Source organism: Gymnogyps californianus, chromosome 5, assembly GCF_018139145.2.
Source record: "Gymnogyps californianus isolate 813 chromosome 5, ASM1813914v2, whole genome shotgun sequence".
Taxonomy (NCBI): Eukaryota; Metazoa; Chordata; class Aves; order Accipitriformes; family Cathartidae; genus Gymnogyps; species Gymnogyps californianus.
The window spans coordinates 53,055,758-53,070,701 of record NC_059475.1 but is presented as its reverse complement, the minus strand read 5'-3'; the positions used below and the strand labels follow the sequence as shown (position 1 = coordinate 53,070,701).

The following is a 14,944-nucleotide window of genomic DNA, read 5'->3' as shown; positions in this document are numbered from 1 at the left end:
AAGACAGAAAAAGATATAAGCAATACACATGCTTTTTATAAACACATGTGTACGGAACAAGCTAACACCCTTGATATAAAATAAGTTATAATTAGTATTGATGAACCATACAGTTCGGAAATAAGGTTTAGCTCTTTTTTTGTCTGCTTAGCAACTATTTTTCTGTTTTCTGGATACATGCCAGATAGCCAATTGCAATAATGTACCTTAAAATTCCATATTCCACCTATTTAGGAGGTGCTTTAAGATATTAAGTTTTGAACGACCATTTTTGCTCTTTGATTTTTTTCACATAACTTATTATATATCCTAAGTATGGCGAGTGTGCCAAGTTTTGTTTTATTTTGTTTTCAAATGGGAAAAGACTCTTGGCTTGTTTGAGCGTTAGGTTTTGATCTGGATGAATTTTCCTCCTTCTCTGAAATGGATTTTCACTTTCCATTACATCATAGTGCCTTAAGAGTTTCATGGTGTGGATTAATGCATAAATAAAGTCCAAATAATTAAAAATATTATTACAACAGTATTCTTCAGAAGATAGGATTAAAGCTACATCAAGCCCAGTATCCTGACTTTGATAGTGGCCAATAATGCACACCTAAGGAAGAGCAAACATTGACAAAACTTAGCTGGTATATGCTTCCAGCATTCCATGACCTGTGGTTCAGGAACTTCGGAGCTAAGGGTGATTTCTTTGTTTGTAGAGGTTAACGTAAAACTGATAGCCAAGTGGACTTTATCCCATATAAATGCAGTTTGCAGCATATCATATGGATTCCAGTAGCTACCTCCTAAATTAATTTACTTGCGGAACTGTCTAGATGCAACCACTAAGAATTTTGCATGGATTGTGTTGTTAGGATTCCAGTTCCAAAGCTAATATATTTAAAAGTAACTAAACTATCTTTATATTAGGATGCAATCTACAAACACAGACATTCCTTTAATCCTAATTCCATAAATATATCCTCTTGAGACAAGCATCTTAGAATAGTGTTCCAAATACAATTAATTAGCTATTACCAGCAATATCTTCTCCCAAAGAAGGGTCTGACTACACAGTATATGCAGTGAAAAAAGACAAGACAAATTAAAAGCACTCAGCAGTTTGCATTAATGGGCTCCAAGTCTAAATGTACAATTAAAATACAGCATTAACATTTGCAAAAACTGAACTGTGAAAATCTATGGGTTTTGTCTCCAAAAGATTAGTCAAATGTGTGGGGTTTTGATTGTGGGGGAAAGGGAGTCGTGAGTTTGGTTCAAACCTAGGCCTATTTAGCTAGCTTCTCTTTTAAAATAATTAGTATGAAGACACATTTTTGGGACCACCTAGAATTTTGAAAATGGAGTGGGTATTTAGGATCAGCATTTCTGCACAAAAAGATAAATCTACAAAATGGATAATTGCTCAGCTACTTGGAAATAAAAACAAACAAAAATCATATAGAGCAGGGTATATTGTATGATATATTGCTCTATCATACCTATCAGGGAGTATTTTTAATAATAAGCAAAGGTGGAAGAACATTATCATTTGAATATAGGCTGAAGGTGTTTCTCCTACAGAAAGAAGAGAGAGGATTTTAATCAGCTAAAAGGAAGATGAACAGGCATCAGTTACCAGAACCTGCTACGATTTCCAGTCAGACTGATGGAGCAGTAGAAGACTGCTATTAAAAAAAATAGTTACTACTGCTAAAACATTTGAAAAGATGATGGTAGCTAATGACTTTCAAACTCCATTCTCTACTGATAGATTTCCCTAATGGAAATCTATTCTCTATTCTCATAATACTTGTCTTTGTAAATTAACCAACTTTGACATAAAAAGTTTGGTATACAAGGCTAATTTTGAATCTATTAAGCACTTCAAACTGCAGATATATGAGATATACAATCATTGTGTCCATGGGAAAATTGTCAGAAATAATGCAAGTTCACTGGAGCGTGAAAATACAAGACTGGAAAGAAGCGAGACTTTCTTGCTTGACCTCGAAAATATAGTTTACCAGAAGGCATATAAAAGAATATGAAACCATGTATAAAAATTAGCTAATCTGTGCCCTCCTGATCAAACAATAAACATGCTTTTTTTTTCCCCATTTACTGGAAAGTTTAAAAACCAAGCATTCTTAGTAGATCCAGCTTCAGTTTGGAAAATATGACACAATATTTTCCACTCCTTTTGAAGAAGGAAACTATTGCAATCAGTACTTGGTTTCAAACTCTAGGCAAAAAAAAGTGTGTGAATGTATACATAATATATATGCATTCATTCCATGGTTGATCACACAATGCAAACTGTTCTCAATTAAAGAGAGTTATTTCAAGACTGCATAAATTTAACAGAATAAAAGACAGTCTAAAATGAATATCTTATAGTTCAAAGAATAGAATGATCTGTATGTGACTTTTCCATGGTTACTAAGTATACAAAAGAAAATATGCAAAACAAAGTGTATTAAGCAGGGATTGTTTAGGATATTATGTATGTATATTAAAACCAGCTGAGAATATTAACAGAAATGCATCTAACTTCAGTGACCTTGGGTTCATGAGCTCTGCAGAAGTCACACATCTCAAATGCCTTTCTGAAAAATAAACAGGAATAGAGAGGATACCATGCTCATAGATGGCCCATTTTGTTCCTGATAGACCTTTATTTTTGATGGACCTTTACAGTAATCATCAGCTTCAGTGAAGAAGTCCAAGTTCTCCCATTTTTCAGTTGTGCTCTAAGGGCTTTCATCATAGCACATTAATGAGAAATTTTGGGGGGCACCTTTTTGTTCTGGGTCTGTATATTGCTCAGCACAAAGGAGTGCCAAGCTATAGCAAGGGCTCTTCAGCATCACTGCAGTGTGATGTAATCTCTTACCTGCACTGAACACTTGTCCTGTGACTAAAACCATAAGCATGTGTTTTCAATCACACATCGAAACTTCTGCTAAAAATAACCTCAATACCACCTATAAAATAACATTTAGAATTAATTCATTAGATCTTTTTGTAATAAATCAGAATACATTTGTAGCTTCTTTGAAACAGTTTATGAATATTGTAGGTAACTTGACTGCTGGGATATTTACTGTATGAACATGTGGACTTAATAGGTAGATGCAAGACAAGCAAATAACCAGGAAAGACAAGAGATAAGCCTCTCCGAAGTAAATAGCTAAAGATTAGCAATGGACATTCTACGAACAGGGGATAGTAAGATTATTAATAAGATGGATAGGCAGACTTTCTTTAAATGTTTTATTGTTATTCTAGACAAAGCTCTATCAAGTTTTAATAAGACTATATGATTTCTATGTTTGTCACTTTTAAGAATCTCAACAGGAATAAAGTTTCCAAAACCAAACAGAACAACCAAATCAATAGAGCCAAAATAGATTGAATTGTAGCCCAAAGCTTCAATTATATAAGAGGATGCACTGTGCAGCTTCAACCCAGAGAGGTAAAAGCATTAAAAGGAAGAGATGAGTGATGTGCAGATGCGCAGCATCACCTGCAACTATGACAATAACATCCTTGACTCTGTAATTGAAGACGAATGCTGCTGCTACTGTAGCAGAGGCGGGGGGGGGGGGGGGGGGAAGGCTGCTCTCCTGGGGCATGTGGGTGGGGTGCGAAGGCATTTACTTCTGCGGAGAAAGAGAAGCACTGGGAAGATTAGGCAACTGTTGCCTTAGAGGAGGAATGATTACCTTTTCATGGGATATCTGATGTCAGAAAGGGTACATAGAAGGCTACAGAAAGCATGGTCCTGGTCTGGCTTGAAACACAAGATTAAATAAGGGATTAACACTCACTCTGCGTTTGTCAAAAGCAGGGAGAGACTCATGATTTTTGCAGAAATTCCCTTCATCTCCTCCCTATATATCCATCAAAGGATAGCAGTCCAGGACTGCAGTGGGTTCATGTCCAACCTCAAACAATTTATAATTCTGTTGCTTTGGTACTTGCTATCCAAAAGCAACTATTTTGTCTTATGTATAAACTAAACCAGTACCTCACGCTTGTCCACTGTCTTCAATCACATAGCTTTCTAAAGAAAAATATTGTCACACAGTGGAACAGTTTAACCAATTCATTACCTAAAGACTTAGGAAAATAATGGAAAGCATCTCACAACAATTCACTACCACCCAAAAACAAGTGCTTTGGTGGGAAGACACTGTAAGGCCACGTTGCAGACATATGTTACTCAGAGAATGAGCGATGAAGTTGAATTCATACCCTAACTTCTCTCCATATTACAAGTAATTCTAAGAACCTGTGGGGTTTGCCTCATTTGACTTCCCACTTTGAAGATGCATCTCACTAGAGCCATAGGAAGGCAACACTGAGTCCAATGGGAAGCAAATCACTTACTACAGAGTTTCTGTAATGACATGGTGGATTTGGTGTAATAAAATCTGGTTGAATAGGAATGTGTTCTTTTGAAGCTGGAGAGAGATGTGGTATTAGTGTAAATCTTCATTAAATCCCAGAAAATACTGGGGGTGAAGTAGCTCAGAGTTAATGGAGTTATTTACAATGTCAATAATCTGCACTGCTGTACTGTTCCCCATCAATATGTTAACAAGCAGTCACAACAGAAAAGTAACTTTGAATGTGACATGTTGTAAGGAGGAGGATGCCAAACCTCACTCTTAGCCAGACTTAATAAATGACAGCCAAAGGAAAATTGCTTAATGAGACTTTTTTTTTGCATAGAAGTCTAACACTTCAGAGAAAACGCAAATCCTGGGGAACTTACAAAAGGAGTGTAAAACGCTTTCTGACCAACTGGGATTTTTATATCCTCTTGACAGACTGTCACAGCAAACACTTCACATTAGAAGAGAAAAGAGGTGTATTGAAACTGAGGGTTTTAACATCTAAATAACCTAGGTTTCCCCTATAAGCCCTTTACCTAAGAAAAATGAAAGAAATGAGGCTGTGCATGGATTACTGAAAGCTCAAAGAACTGCTAGTGCCTGATGCATAACCTGTACCTACAGCAAATATTTTACTGGACATTTTGAGGTGGAGGGACTAGTGCTTCATATTCTGGGTTTGCCTATGAAATAGGAGCAGATCCAACAAAAGCATGGAGGAGATAAAAGGCAACAATTCTTCACTCTCTTTTTTAAGAAAATCATTATCGGTCATCAGATGAAACTAGCAAAAGGCAAAGTCAGAGCAAACAAATGGAGGTCTTTATTCATGGACTGCACAGTTAAACCTTAGAAGTTTCTTACCACAGTTTGTCGTGACTGGCTGCTATTGGCCAGTGCTGGAGACGGGATGCTGAGCTAGACATACCCTAGTTTGTCCTATATCTCAATAAATCAGCATGGAATGAACAATTTAAGAAAAACAGCAATCAATGATAGAATTGCTGAGCACCAGTTACCGGTTAGCTCTAGTCCCAAGTCATACAGTTTACAGTGCCAGTGTCAATTATGCAACTTCAGTTAAAAATCCCCATTTTTTTAGACGTATTGAAAATTTGTATTATTATAGATACTGGTTTTACTACCTGATTTTTCACAGTAGTATTTTATATCTGGTGTGTGTTCATGGAATCATGTTTATCTACTGTTTTTATAATCCCTTTTTTTTTTCATTCTTTAAAACTAAGGGTAATCTTTCAAATCTTTCGTCAAAACATTTTCCTGGTCCTTTTAAAGAAGTTTTTAGTTGTAATGCTGCTTATATTAAATCATATTGTACTATATAATATAACATTATATTACACTATGTTAAGAGGTGCCTTCCAGTCACCTGATACAGTACCTGAAACTAATGGGAGTTTTCATGTTTTTTCTGAGGAGCTCCAAGTTCCTTCCAAACGCCAGGAGATATACCACCTGAATCTGGAATATATTTCTCTTAATTTATCTGTTTCAGGATTTTCTCTTCTGTTATTTCAATTCATGGGAGCATCTTATCTTTTTAAATTTAAAAGAGTAGGTTCAAAATCAATAACCATACAACTTCTGTCAAGATAAAGGGAAAAAGAAAAAGGAATCTGCAATATTGTTCACTTCATTAAATCTCTTTTTTGCTCTATGGTAATTTAACAGATGCAATATCTTTAAAAACGTCAGTAGAAAAAAAGTTGTGGAAATGAACTTACTAGTTTTCATTTATGCTTTTCAAAAACTGCCTCTCCCCCTTCATTTTATGTGGTACTTCTTTTCACTTACCTCCTTTTTGGTAGGCTCTCTTTAAGAACTACAATGCATACCTTTAAGCTCTGCCATTTAATCACTTTTTTGCTCATGTTTTTGCTTCCTTCTTTGGGGGTGGAAAGCAGATGCATGGCTTCTGCAACTATCAGGACGTACTCATGGTCTCCATGCTGAGTTAAAAGTTTTAATTTCCTCATCTCTAGCTTTCAGATCATCTTGATTAGCTTCTCCTTTCTAAAGTCCCCTTCTCCAAAGTTTACAGTCAATTTTCAAAATAGTGAGAATTCACATGTGAGTCTTCTGAAAAGGATTTTGAGTTTAATTACACTGCAGTCAGTATTACTCAGAGGTTTAATGATACCGTTACGTAGAACAGCCCTCTGTGTTTCTTCCAACAAATCTGAAAATAATTTCAAATTATTGTGAGTTAGGATTAGGATCCAAAAGTCATTTCTTTGTATTAACTAGAAATTCCATCCCTACCTAGCTTAAGCATTTAAGCAGATCAGAAATTGAAATAAACCCCTATTTCTGTTTTAATAGATAGTGCTGCTTCCTTTCCCCCCTGGACAGTGTTCATTCATTTTCCTTTTCCTCATCAGAAACCGAGTAACGTAACAAATATTTTTATTGTTTCTCTTTTCAGCCATATAGATTTTTAACAATTAAACTTTTGAAAGTGTTGCCTGGAGTAGTAGTTGTAGCTGTACTGTAACTGAAGAAAAAATAAACAAATGAATTTTCAGTGAAGAAATGAATACTAACTGAAACAGGACTTAAGTTTAAGCAAAGATGTAACCCTAGAATCAGTAACACATCTTCACTTACATGCACTCTCTCAAGAAATGATCCATTTCCTGACAGAGTTGTACCACTTCCGTTAAGAGAATTATTAGGCTTGGATGCTTAGCATAACTTCTCCTTTCATGGTAAGACATTAAGTGGTTTTAGAGAGATAAAACTGTTGGCCAGAGCAGTTTCATACAAAAATACTTTAAACAGCAAATTTACCTACCCAATCTACTTTTCTGACAGTTACCAAGCACAAAATGTTCAATTGCAGATTTAAAAAAAAAATCACAGAGAATATATGTAAACTAGAAACTAGAACTAATACTGTACTAAAATCTCAGACAAAAGCTATTTCATGTCACAACTGTCTTTCACGGGGAGTCCTTCCCTAAATTCATTTCTTGGTTTCCAAAATTTGATCCTCTTTTTCCCTTGCTGTGCAAATGTTCTCCGTGGAGTGATTAAGGGGAACATTTTGTATCATCTGGCTTTCCAACATTTGTACTTTGAAAATAACACCTATTTCTGTAACAATTCAATGACCATAAGAAAGCACCAGACGCCTCCAACTTTAGCTCCATAGAAACTATGTTTTTCATATGCAGTTCCCCTTCAGAAAGAAAGTAAATCAAGTACCTCAAAACTGTAAAGCAGTGACACCCTGGAAGTATGCAGCTACAGCACTCATTTTCTTCTTTCTTTCTCTCTCATTTCCTCTCAGAAGTCTGTACACTGAGCATTTCAATTTCACCTCAGCCCTCAAACCAGCTTGGCACACCACCTCTTTTAGAACCAAAAAGGAAATGTTGTGACACTTTTTCTTAAATGAAGTTCAATAATATCTTTCCATGTGGGTATTTCCCACAACATTTTTTCCTCCCTCTCTTCACAATTAGGAATGGCAAGTAAATACACATATTTTTGAGCAGTTGTGTTGTGGGGTAGAGAAGGGACATCTATCTTTAGAACTCTGTTACTCCATGTTCCCAAACTTGCAGCACATGCTCAGCCCAAACATTGAACTGTTAGTTGACTGACCTGTCGGGTTACTCTTACGATACACATGAATATGAAAACGCTACTTAAAAAAAAATACATTTACACTATGGAGGGAGAGTTGCTCTGCATCACCCCATAGTTTTTAATCACTTTTACATCAAATATTTTTCCTTTTAACATTGGAGAGGTAATTTATTGAATGCATATGATACAAATAGTATTTTTTTGTTCAGTGTCATAGGACACACGAGTATTTAAAATGCGAATAACATTTTCAGTCAGTTAAACTGCACTCAGAGCTGCACTTCCAAAAGCACAGTTTACATAGCAAGGGTGGTTTTACTTCTCCAAACTATAAAGGAATCTCTTACAGCCTATTCTGTACTGTCTATAGCCCATCATTGTTTCTGTACTTTCACATGCCTGCTTTGGCTGCAGGCTAAAGCCGAATTTCCTCGCTCATCTGACTCTGTGACTGTCTGTGTTAGCGACTTAAATGGGACAAAGGCAGAATCTGAGTGCTGGCACATGCCTATCCATACTTCTGACTGCTGGCATGCTTTCGGGAATGGTTGGGCCCCTGACTAGTACTCTCCCAGGCAATGTCCTCGTACAAGTTGGGGGCTAGCATAGCTCAGTAACGGTTTGCAATCTGTGTAAATCCAGGAAAAGGCCACCCTGTTTTGAAGGAGAAAGAATTCAGCTGTGTGCATGCAAGCTATGCCATGCTATGTCATGCTACTTGCCCTGACACCTAAAGAACGAGTCCTAATCTGCTTTATTTTCTGATGCAGATGTAGCCTGTATGTTTCCACCTACCTGTAAATCCTATCCACCCTTAAGGCTGACAAAACTGTGTCCTTTTACAAACCACAAAGCCACGTGATACTGCTTCAAAGGCAAAGGTGATGGAGGTAATGAAACCAGCCCACTGTGCCTGGACCATTCCACTGAAGGTACGTCCACTCTTAAATCAAGCACATGACCAGGTTTAATCCTCCACTGCTCCCAAAAGTTCAGTTGAAATGAAAACTTGAGCATAGTCTTGTACTCATGGACTACTGACAGGAGGTTTAGGACTTCAGTGCAAGTACAGCTCTTTTGTCTGTCAAAAGGTGGGATTCTTTCCAAGCATTCAGTAGGGCTACTTTGCTGTTTCTGGATATGACACGAGAATCCCACTGCAAAAATATTTTAACACTGGAGAGATTGTTATGTAAAAAAATCTCAATTTTTTTAATGGAATGACCACGTTGCTCAGTTACTTTTTCCAAGGTGCAAGCAAATCAGCCAGTCCCTCAGTGATAACAATGAACTTTCAGTTCACGTAATAGTACTTTCCAAGCCCAGTCACAACTTCAACCTAAATATACAGGGTAATGACTGTGTCTTGCTATATGCATAGTCAGCAGCTACCTTGGGTTCGATGTTTTAGGGTTATCGCCTCATTCTTTAAAGCTGTTTTAGCTGAAATTTAAAAGGAGAAAAGAGATTTCAGCCTGAGGCAAACAAGCAGATAGAGTCTGTCAAGCTACGAACATCTGAAACCAAGACTATTAGCAACTACTGGATTCATTGCCAGCTCCACTCACACTGAGTGCTAGTAAGAAACAGAGTGGAGTCAGATTTCAGTTTCTCTATTCTGAGGCTGCCAGGGACAGTTAGTCCAAAGTGTAGGCTAGTAGAGCCACTGGATGAAATATAGTACTAGTCTCTTTAAAATGTAACATCTGGGACACAGAATAATCAAAGTGGTTTTTACTCCTTGTAAAGAAGAGGTAAAACTGACACTCCCCACTAGTTGTACAAAGGAGTCATTAGTTACAAAGATGCAAAAGTTTAATTTAACAGTGAGCTTTATCAGTTTATTTTGCATTTTCATTATTTTCCCTTGTGTAGTTTAATATTATGCTGATGTAACATTTACTGTCTCTGCAACAGAGGCTTCTAAAATCAAGTGACAAAAGTTAGTGAATCAATTATTTTTCAGTTTGAAAACATCTTCTGTGATCAGACTTTCTATATTTATAGTCTTGATATAATACTGTCGGAAAGGCAGTAACTGCATGGACATTTTCAGTGAAGCTGTGTGTGTACCATGTGCTACAGGGAGATACCTCAACAGAACACCTGCAGTGCTTTGTGGAAAACACCTTCAAAAGTTTTACCAGGAATACTATGAAACCCTTAAGACAGTATTTTTAATTTCTGGGAAGAAAACCAATCCCAAAAGCACCCTAAAAACGAGGTTTGGTATTTAAACAATTCTATAGTAGAAAGCTCTTATCAACTTAAAATAGTTCAACTCAATCTCTCTACAGGAAACTGTAGAAATGTGTGTATGTATGTATGTACATGCATTTTATATATATATGCGTACAAACACACACACACACAAATATATAACACTGGAATGTGAATAAAGGATTAACAGATGACATTTTATTTCATTGATGTTTGATGTACCAGAATGAGACTCTGCATGAACACAGGTGTTGTATGTGACATGGCATTGCAAATTAGCATCTTGGTATACAGTGTCAAAGGACAGGAAGCAACAGCATTCAAAAGCAACAAGTCAGAAATTACCGTAAATAAGAAATGGAGAGCAAAGTGATTTGTGTGATCTGTCTCAAGGAAATGTGGACTGCTTTAGACGTTATCAGAGTCTGTTATGTTTTGGAAGCAATGAGAGGCTTAAGTGAGATGAACAGGTCTAATATGATTCAAAACACATCTTCCTTAAAAACGAAATCAAAACCCGCTGTCAGGATAGTGTGTCCCACGCAGCTAACAGGACCAAATGAAGATGCCCCCAGCAGTGCAATGTGACCTGGGTACATGGATGTACCTACCCAGCGCCTTCTCCCACTCCCGCCTCACAACACACCAAGGCAGGCAACCCCCTAACAAGCACGTCCTGAGCCTGCATAACCAACCAAGCTCCTCTTTGCTTTGTGACCTTTCAGCGATCACAAAGGTGGTTTTATCTTCCAGTCAATTCAGCCTCTGCAGCCTCCCAAGACGACGGCTCCGCTCGCTGCCCTGCGGCCGGGCCGCGGACGCCGCCTGCTCCCACAGCCCGGGCCGTCGGGCCCCCCGGCCCCGGCTAAGGGCGAAGGCCGCGTCAGGCGCCACCCGGGGCGCCTCTCTCCCCGCAGCCCCCTCAGCGCAGCCCGGCGCCAGGCCTGCGCTCACCCGCCGCCCGGGGCCCCGCCACCCACGCCCACATTTTGTGGGGCCCTGGGGCCTGCGTGACCTGAGCGCCTACCGCGCGGCCGCGGCGCTGTCACCCGGCGCGGAGCGCTGGCCTGAAGGCGGACATACCGACGTGCCACACTGACGGCGGCAGCTCTCCAGCTGCCCCAGCCCAAGGAGGCGCCGGAGCCGAGCCGAGCCGTTCCGTGCCGCACGGACGGGCCGCCGCTGTGGGCCCGCACACACCGCCTGCGCCGTGCGGGGAGGCGGAGGCTCAGCGGGCGGTCAGGGCCCTGCGGGAACCCCCCCGCTCCCCGGCCGTCCCTCGGCGAGGGATGCCCCGCTCCCCCGTGCAGCTGCCGCCTCCCCCCGCGCGAGGCTGGAGCTCTGCTCGGCTCCTCCCGGCCGCCAGTGCGAGTGGGGAAGCCCACGGCTACTCCCCCCCCGCCAAATACGATGGAACCGGCCCGTAACCCGAGGGGAAGGCGCCACTGCCCCTCCCTCAGATGATTGCCAGCCCCAGTGGTCAATCAGCGCCTTCCTTTTTCTCTAGGCAACCCGGCGCCCGCCCTCAAGCGGGGAGGGGGGAGTGGGAGAGGCGGGCGGGAATGTTTACAAACAAGATTAGGGAGTAGCGGGATTGGGGGGAAATCGGGGGGGCGGAGCCAGCGATTGGCGCAGCCGCTGATCCAATGAGAGAACGCGCCGCTCGGCGGAAGGGCGGTGGGAGGCACGTAGAACGTTCTCTGCCCAACAGCCGCTGGGGTTCGCGGGCGCGCGCGCCCAATGAGCGCTCGGCGGGGGGAGGGAGGTGGGCGCGAGCGCCTGAGTAGGAGCCGCTCCTCACGGCGCCCCCTCCTCCCGTCTCGCTCAGCCTATCCCGGCTGGGCAGCGCTGGGTTCGGCTCCGCTCGGCTCCGCTGCGCTCCGCTCCCTGCTGCTGGGCGGGGAGGGCGGCCAGAGCAAGGGGGAGGGGAGCGGCAAGGACATGGGCTGGCTCTGAGGGCCGGGGGAGGGAAGCCGACGTGCGTGTGCCTCCCTGTATTTTAATAACTGTTTGTTGTTGGGTGGTGTGGGGTTTTTTTTCCGGTTTCCCCACGGCGGAGGGGAGCACAGCCGCCCCCAGCGCGCCTGCATGGCTCCTCTCCCCCGGAGCGCCCCTGGAAAATAAAATCCGCCTCAGGCCAGGTGACGTCCCCCCGCCTCCGCGCTCACACACACGGGGAGCGGCAGAGGCGGGGGAGCGCCCGCCTGCGAGAACATGGAGGGACCCTCGGGCCCGGCGGAGGAAGGGGAGCTGCCGCTCCTCACCGTCAAGCATGAACTGAGGAACGGTGAGAGGGGCGGGCCTGGGGGGCCGGGGCGGCGGGGGGAGGTCGTGGCGGGGGGGGGTGGGGTGTCGACGGGGGGGGGCGCTGAGGGGAACGCTCCTGCCTGAGGGGCGGGCGGCGGGAAGCGTGGGGGGTGGCGGAGGGGGCCCGGGCTGCCGGGACTTGGGGAAGAAGTGCTGAGGAAGGAGGTTCGACAGTTGATCGGGACCAGTAGGGAAATCTCGGTGAGGGGGAAAAAAAAAAAGAGGATGAGCTGAAAGACACGGGCAGGAGCGTGTAAGATGGGGGCGGGGGTCCCTTCTTTCTGAAAAAAGTATTTCAGTTGGACTTCTGCTGCGTGTCTGGCTCCCCTGTCCCACTTCCCCAGGGGTATTTGACGCTTTTGAAGGAGATAAGGGTTAGCCTTTTTTTTTTTTTTTTTTTTTAAATTGTGTGTTTGACTTTTATGGCTATGTCAGTAATGGGGGGGGGAGGGGGGCGGGGAGCTGTTTGTTACAGTCCTAAATGATGTTTTACGTGATAGCTTTTCTCTGACCTCGGTGAAATGCCGGAATTGTAGGAGGGAATGTGCTAACATGTAACCCCAGAGTTATCTGGCTTTTCACTCTATGGCTTTTCTTGTAGCTCAGTAGTTACTTGAAGACCCTCTGGAGAAGTAGTTCAACGCATGGAATATATATGACCTTTCAAGATATAGCAGAAATGCTCTGTCGTAGGTTATTGTGTTGGGGAAGATCTTTATATATTTTTAATAGGGGCTCTGTGCTTCTCAGTTTTTCAGGCAACTCGAATACTGCAGTAAATCTAGATTTTACTGTTAATTTAGGAGCGCATGTAAAACATAATCAGGATGTATATCCTCTGTATTTATTAACAGTGGAGGTGCTATTAACCCATGTCCTTCATTCCTTTTCTCTCATCTTCCTTTTTCTCCATGGTGAAGTAAAAGTAAGTATGTGATGCTGTTCATCGCAAAAAGTTTGAGAGAACCGCCCCCCGGGCTAATGTAGTTGACATTCTCTAATGAGCCGATGGGGAAGGCAAGTGGTGGTGATGGGTCTCTTCGGTTGCGTTCAGCCTTCTGTCCCCCTGTCACTCGGGTCTAGGGGCTTAGTGGAGGTGCCCCAGCGGAATGTAGCTATCACTGCAGCTTAAAAAAAAATAACGCTCTTCCTGATAGCTACGCAGAAACCAAAGGGACTGTAGTTTCCTTCTTTCAAGAAGACGCGAAAGAGCTGGTGGAAAACATACTTGTCTTGTTGGGTGTTGCTAGATTTCAGTGTGCAGGAGAAAAAGAGGTAAGGGGAAAGGAAGTGGAACGCATTTATTCTATGTATTTACCTAGTTATGTCTAGATTTCTTTTATAAAAGGTGGGACAGCACATATCCCTGTGGGAAGGTTATTTAAAGATAGTTTGGGGAATGAACACATTCATATAAACTAGACAAAGAGCTGTCTAATATAGCATAATAAGCAATTTTCATTTTGATCCTGATCTTAAAGCTTTATAGATTCAGGAAGTACCGATACTTGCTTTTAACTTAAAAATTCTGTACCTTGTTTGTGTCTTTTTAAGCTTCTGAAATTCAGCTTAATAGGAATCAGTTGCTTCTCCCCTCCTCATTCTCTTCTCCTTATAAAGTATTTAGAAAACTGCTTTCTGAAAAATGCTTTCTAGCAATGGCTTGTCTATTTCTGGAGCATTAGGGTGGAGGAGGGAGCTGCTCTGTCATGTACTCCTGGGAGACTCCTACTCCTGAAGGTGTCAATAGTGTCATCACTATACAAGACGTATCAAGATACTGTTTCAGAACTTGTCTCTACACAATGCACAGAGATATGATAATTTGAGGAGAAAAATTGCAATCAGCTTCTATTGATAGAGGAATATATAAATAATCTGTATGATACTTTGGATTTTTTTCTTAGTTTTTTGTACTGGATCTGGCTGTTTGGGTGCCTAGCTGCTGGTTAGGGTCAACCCACCACAGTTTTAAAGCGTGCAGCATGATTATTTACTTTTGCTTCATTTTGGGAAAGAGGGTGAGGGGATGTGCAAGAACTAGAATTGGAGCTAGAGGATCTTCGTTGTTCTTAAATACTGAGGTTGCATACCATGAATATCCTTTTAATGTGCGATTTGTTTAGATTCTAGTGTTCCCCTCCTCTCTGTGTTCTTTCTTTGATGTTGCTAGCTCTGTGACTAATTGAATGATTTAGAATTACATATCAAAAGTGGCTGTCAGTTGGCAGATGAAAAAGAGGTCAGTCTCCACAGTGCTTTGAAAGAATGTACTATTGTGGTAGAAATAGTGGCTTCTTTGAGAAGGGAGTGTCTCATTTTCATATTGTGGAAGTTGTTGTTTGAAACTCTCGATAACAAACTCAAAGTACAAAGAATTATATATTCAAATCAACTAAATGCAGGTGAACCTA

The 14,944-nt window shown here is 41.7% G+C and overlaps 2 protein-coding genes across 3 annotated transcripts in view; one reads left to right on the top strand and one right to left on the bottom strand.

Annotated features, from left to right (window-relative positions):
* The window catches only part of DGLUCY (D-glutamate cyclase), a 48,712-nt gene extending 37,358 nt beyond the window's left edge, over nt 1-11,354 (bottom strand). For both annotated transcript variants that reach the window (XM_050898461.1, XM_050898462.1), the window contains exon 1: nt 11,307-11,354. The gene's annotated coding sequence lies outside the window, so the exon portion shown is untranslated. The remainder of the gene's footprint in view (nt 1-11,306) is intronic.
* Nucleotides 11,355-12,264: 910 nt separating this feature from the next.
* The window catches only part of RPS6KA5 (ribosomal protein S6 kinase A5), an 86,538-nt gene continuing 83,858 nt past the window's right edge, over nt 12,265-14,944 (top strand). The window contains exon 1 of the mRNA XM_050896972.1: nt 12,265-12,510. Within this exon, the coding sequence (XP_050752929.1) occupies nt 12,438-12,510 (73 nt within the window). The 5' untranslated portion in view covers nt 12,265-12,437. The remainder of the gene's footprint in view (nt 12,511-14,944) is intronic.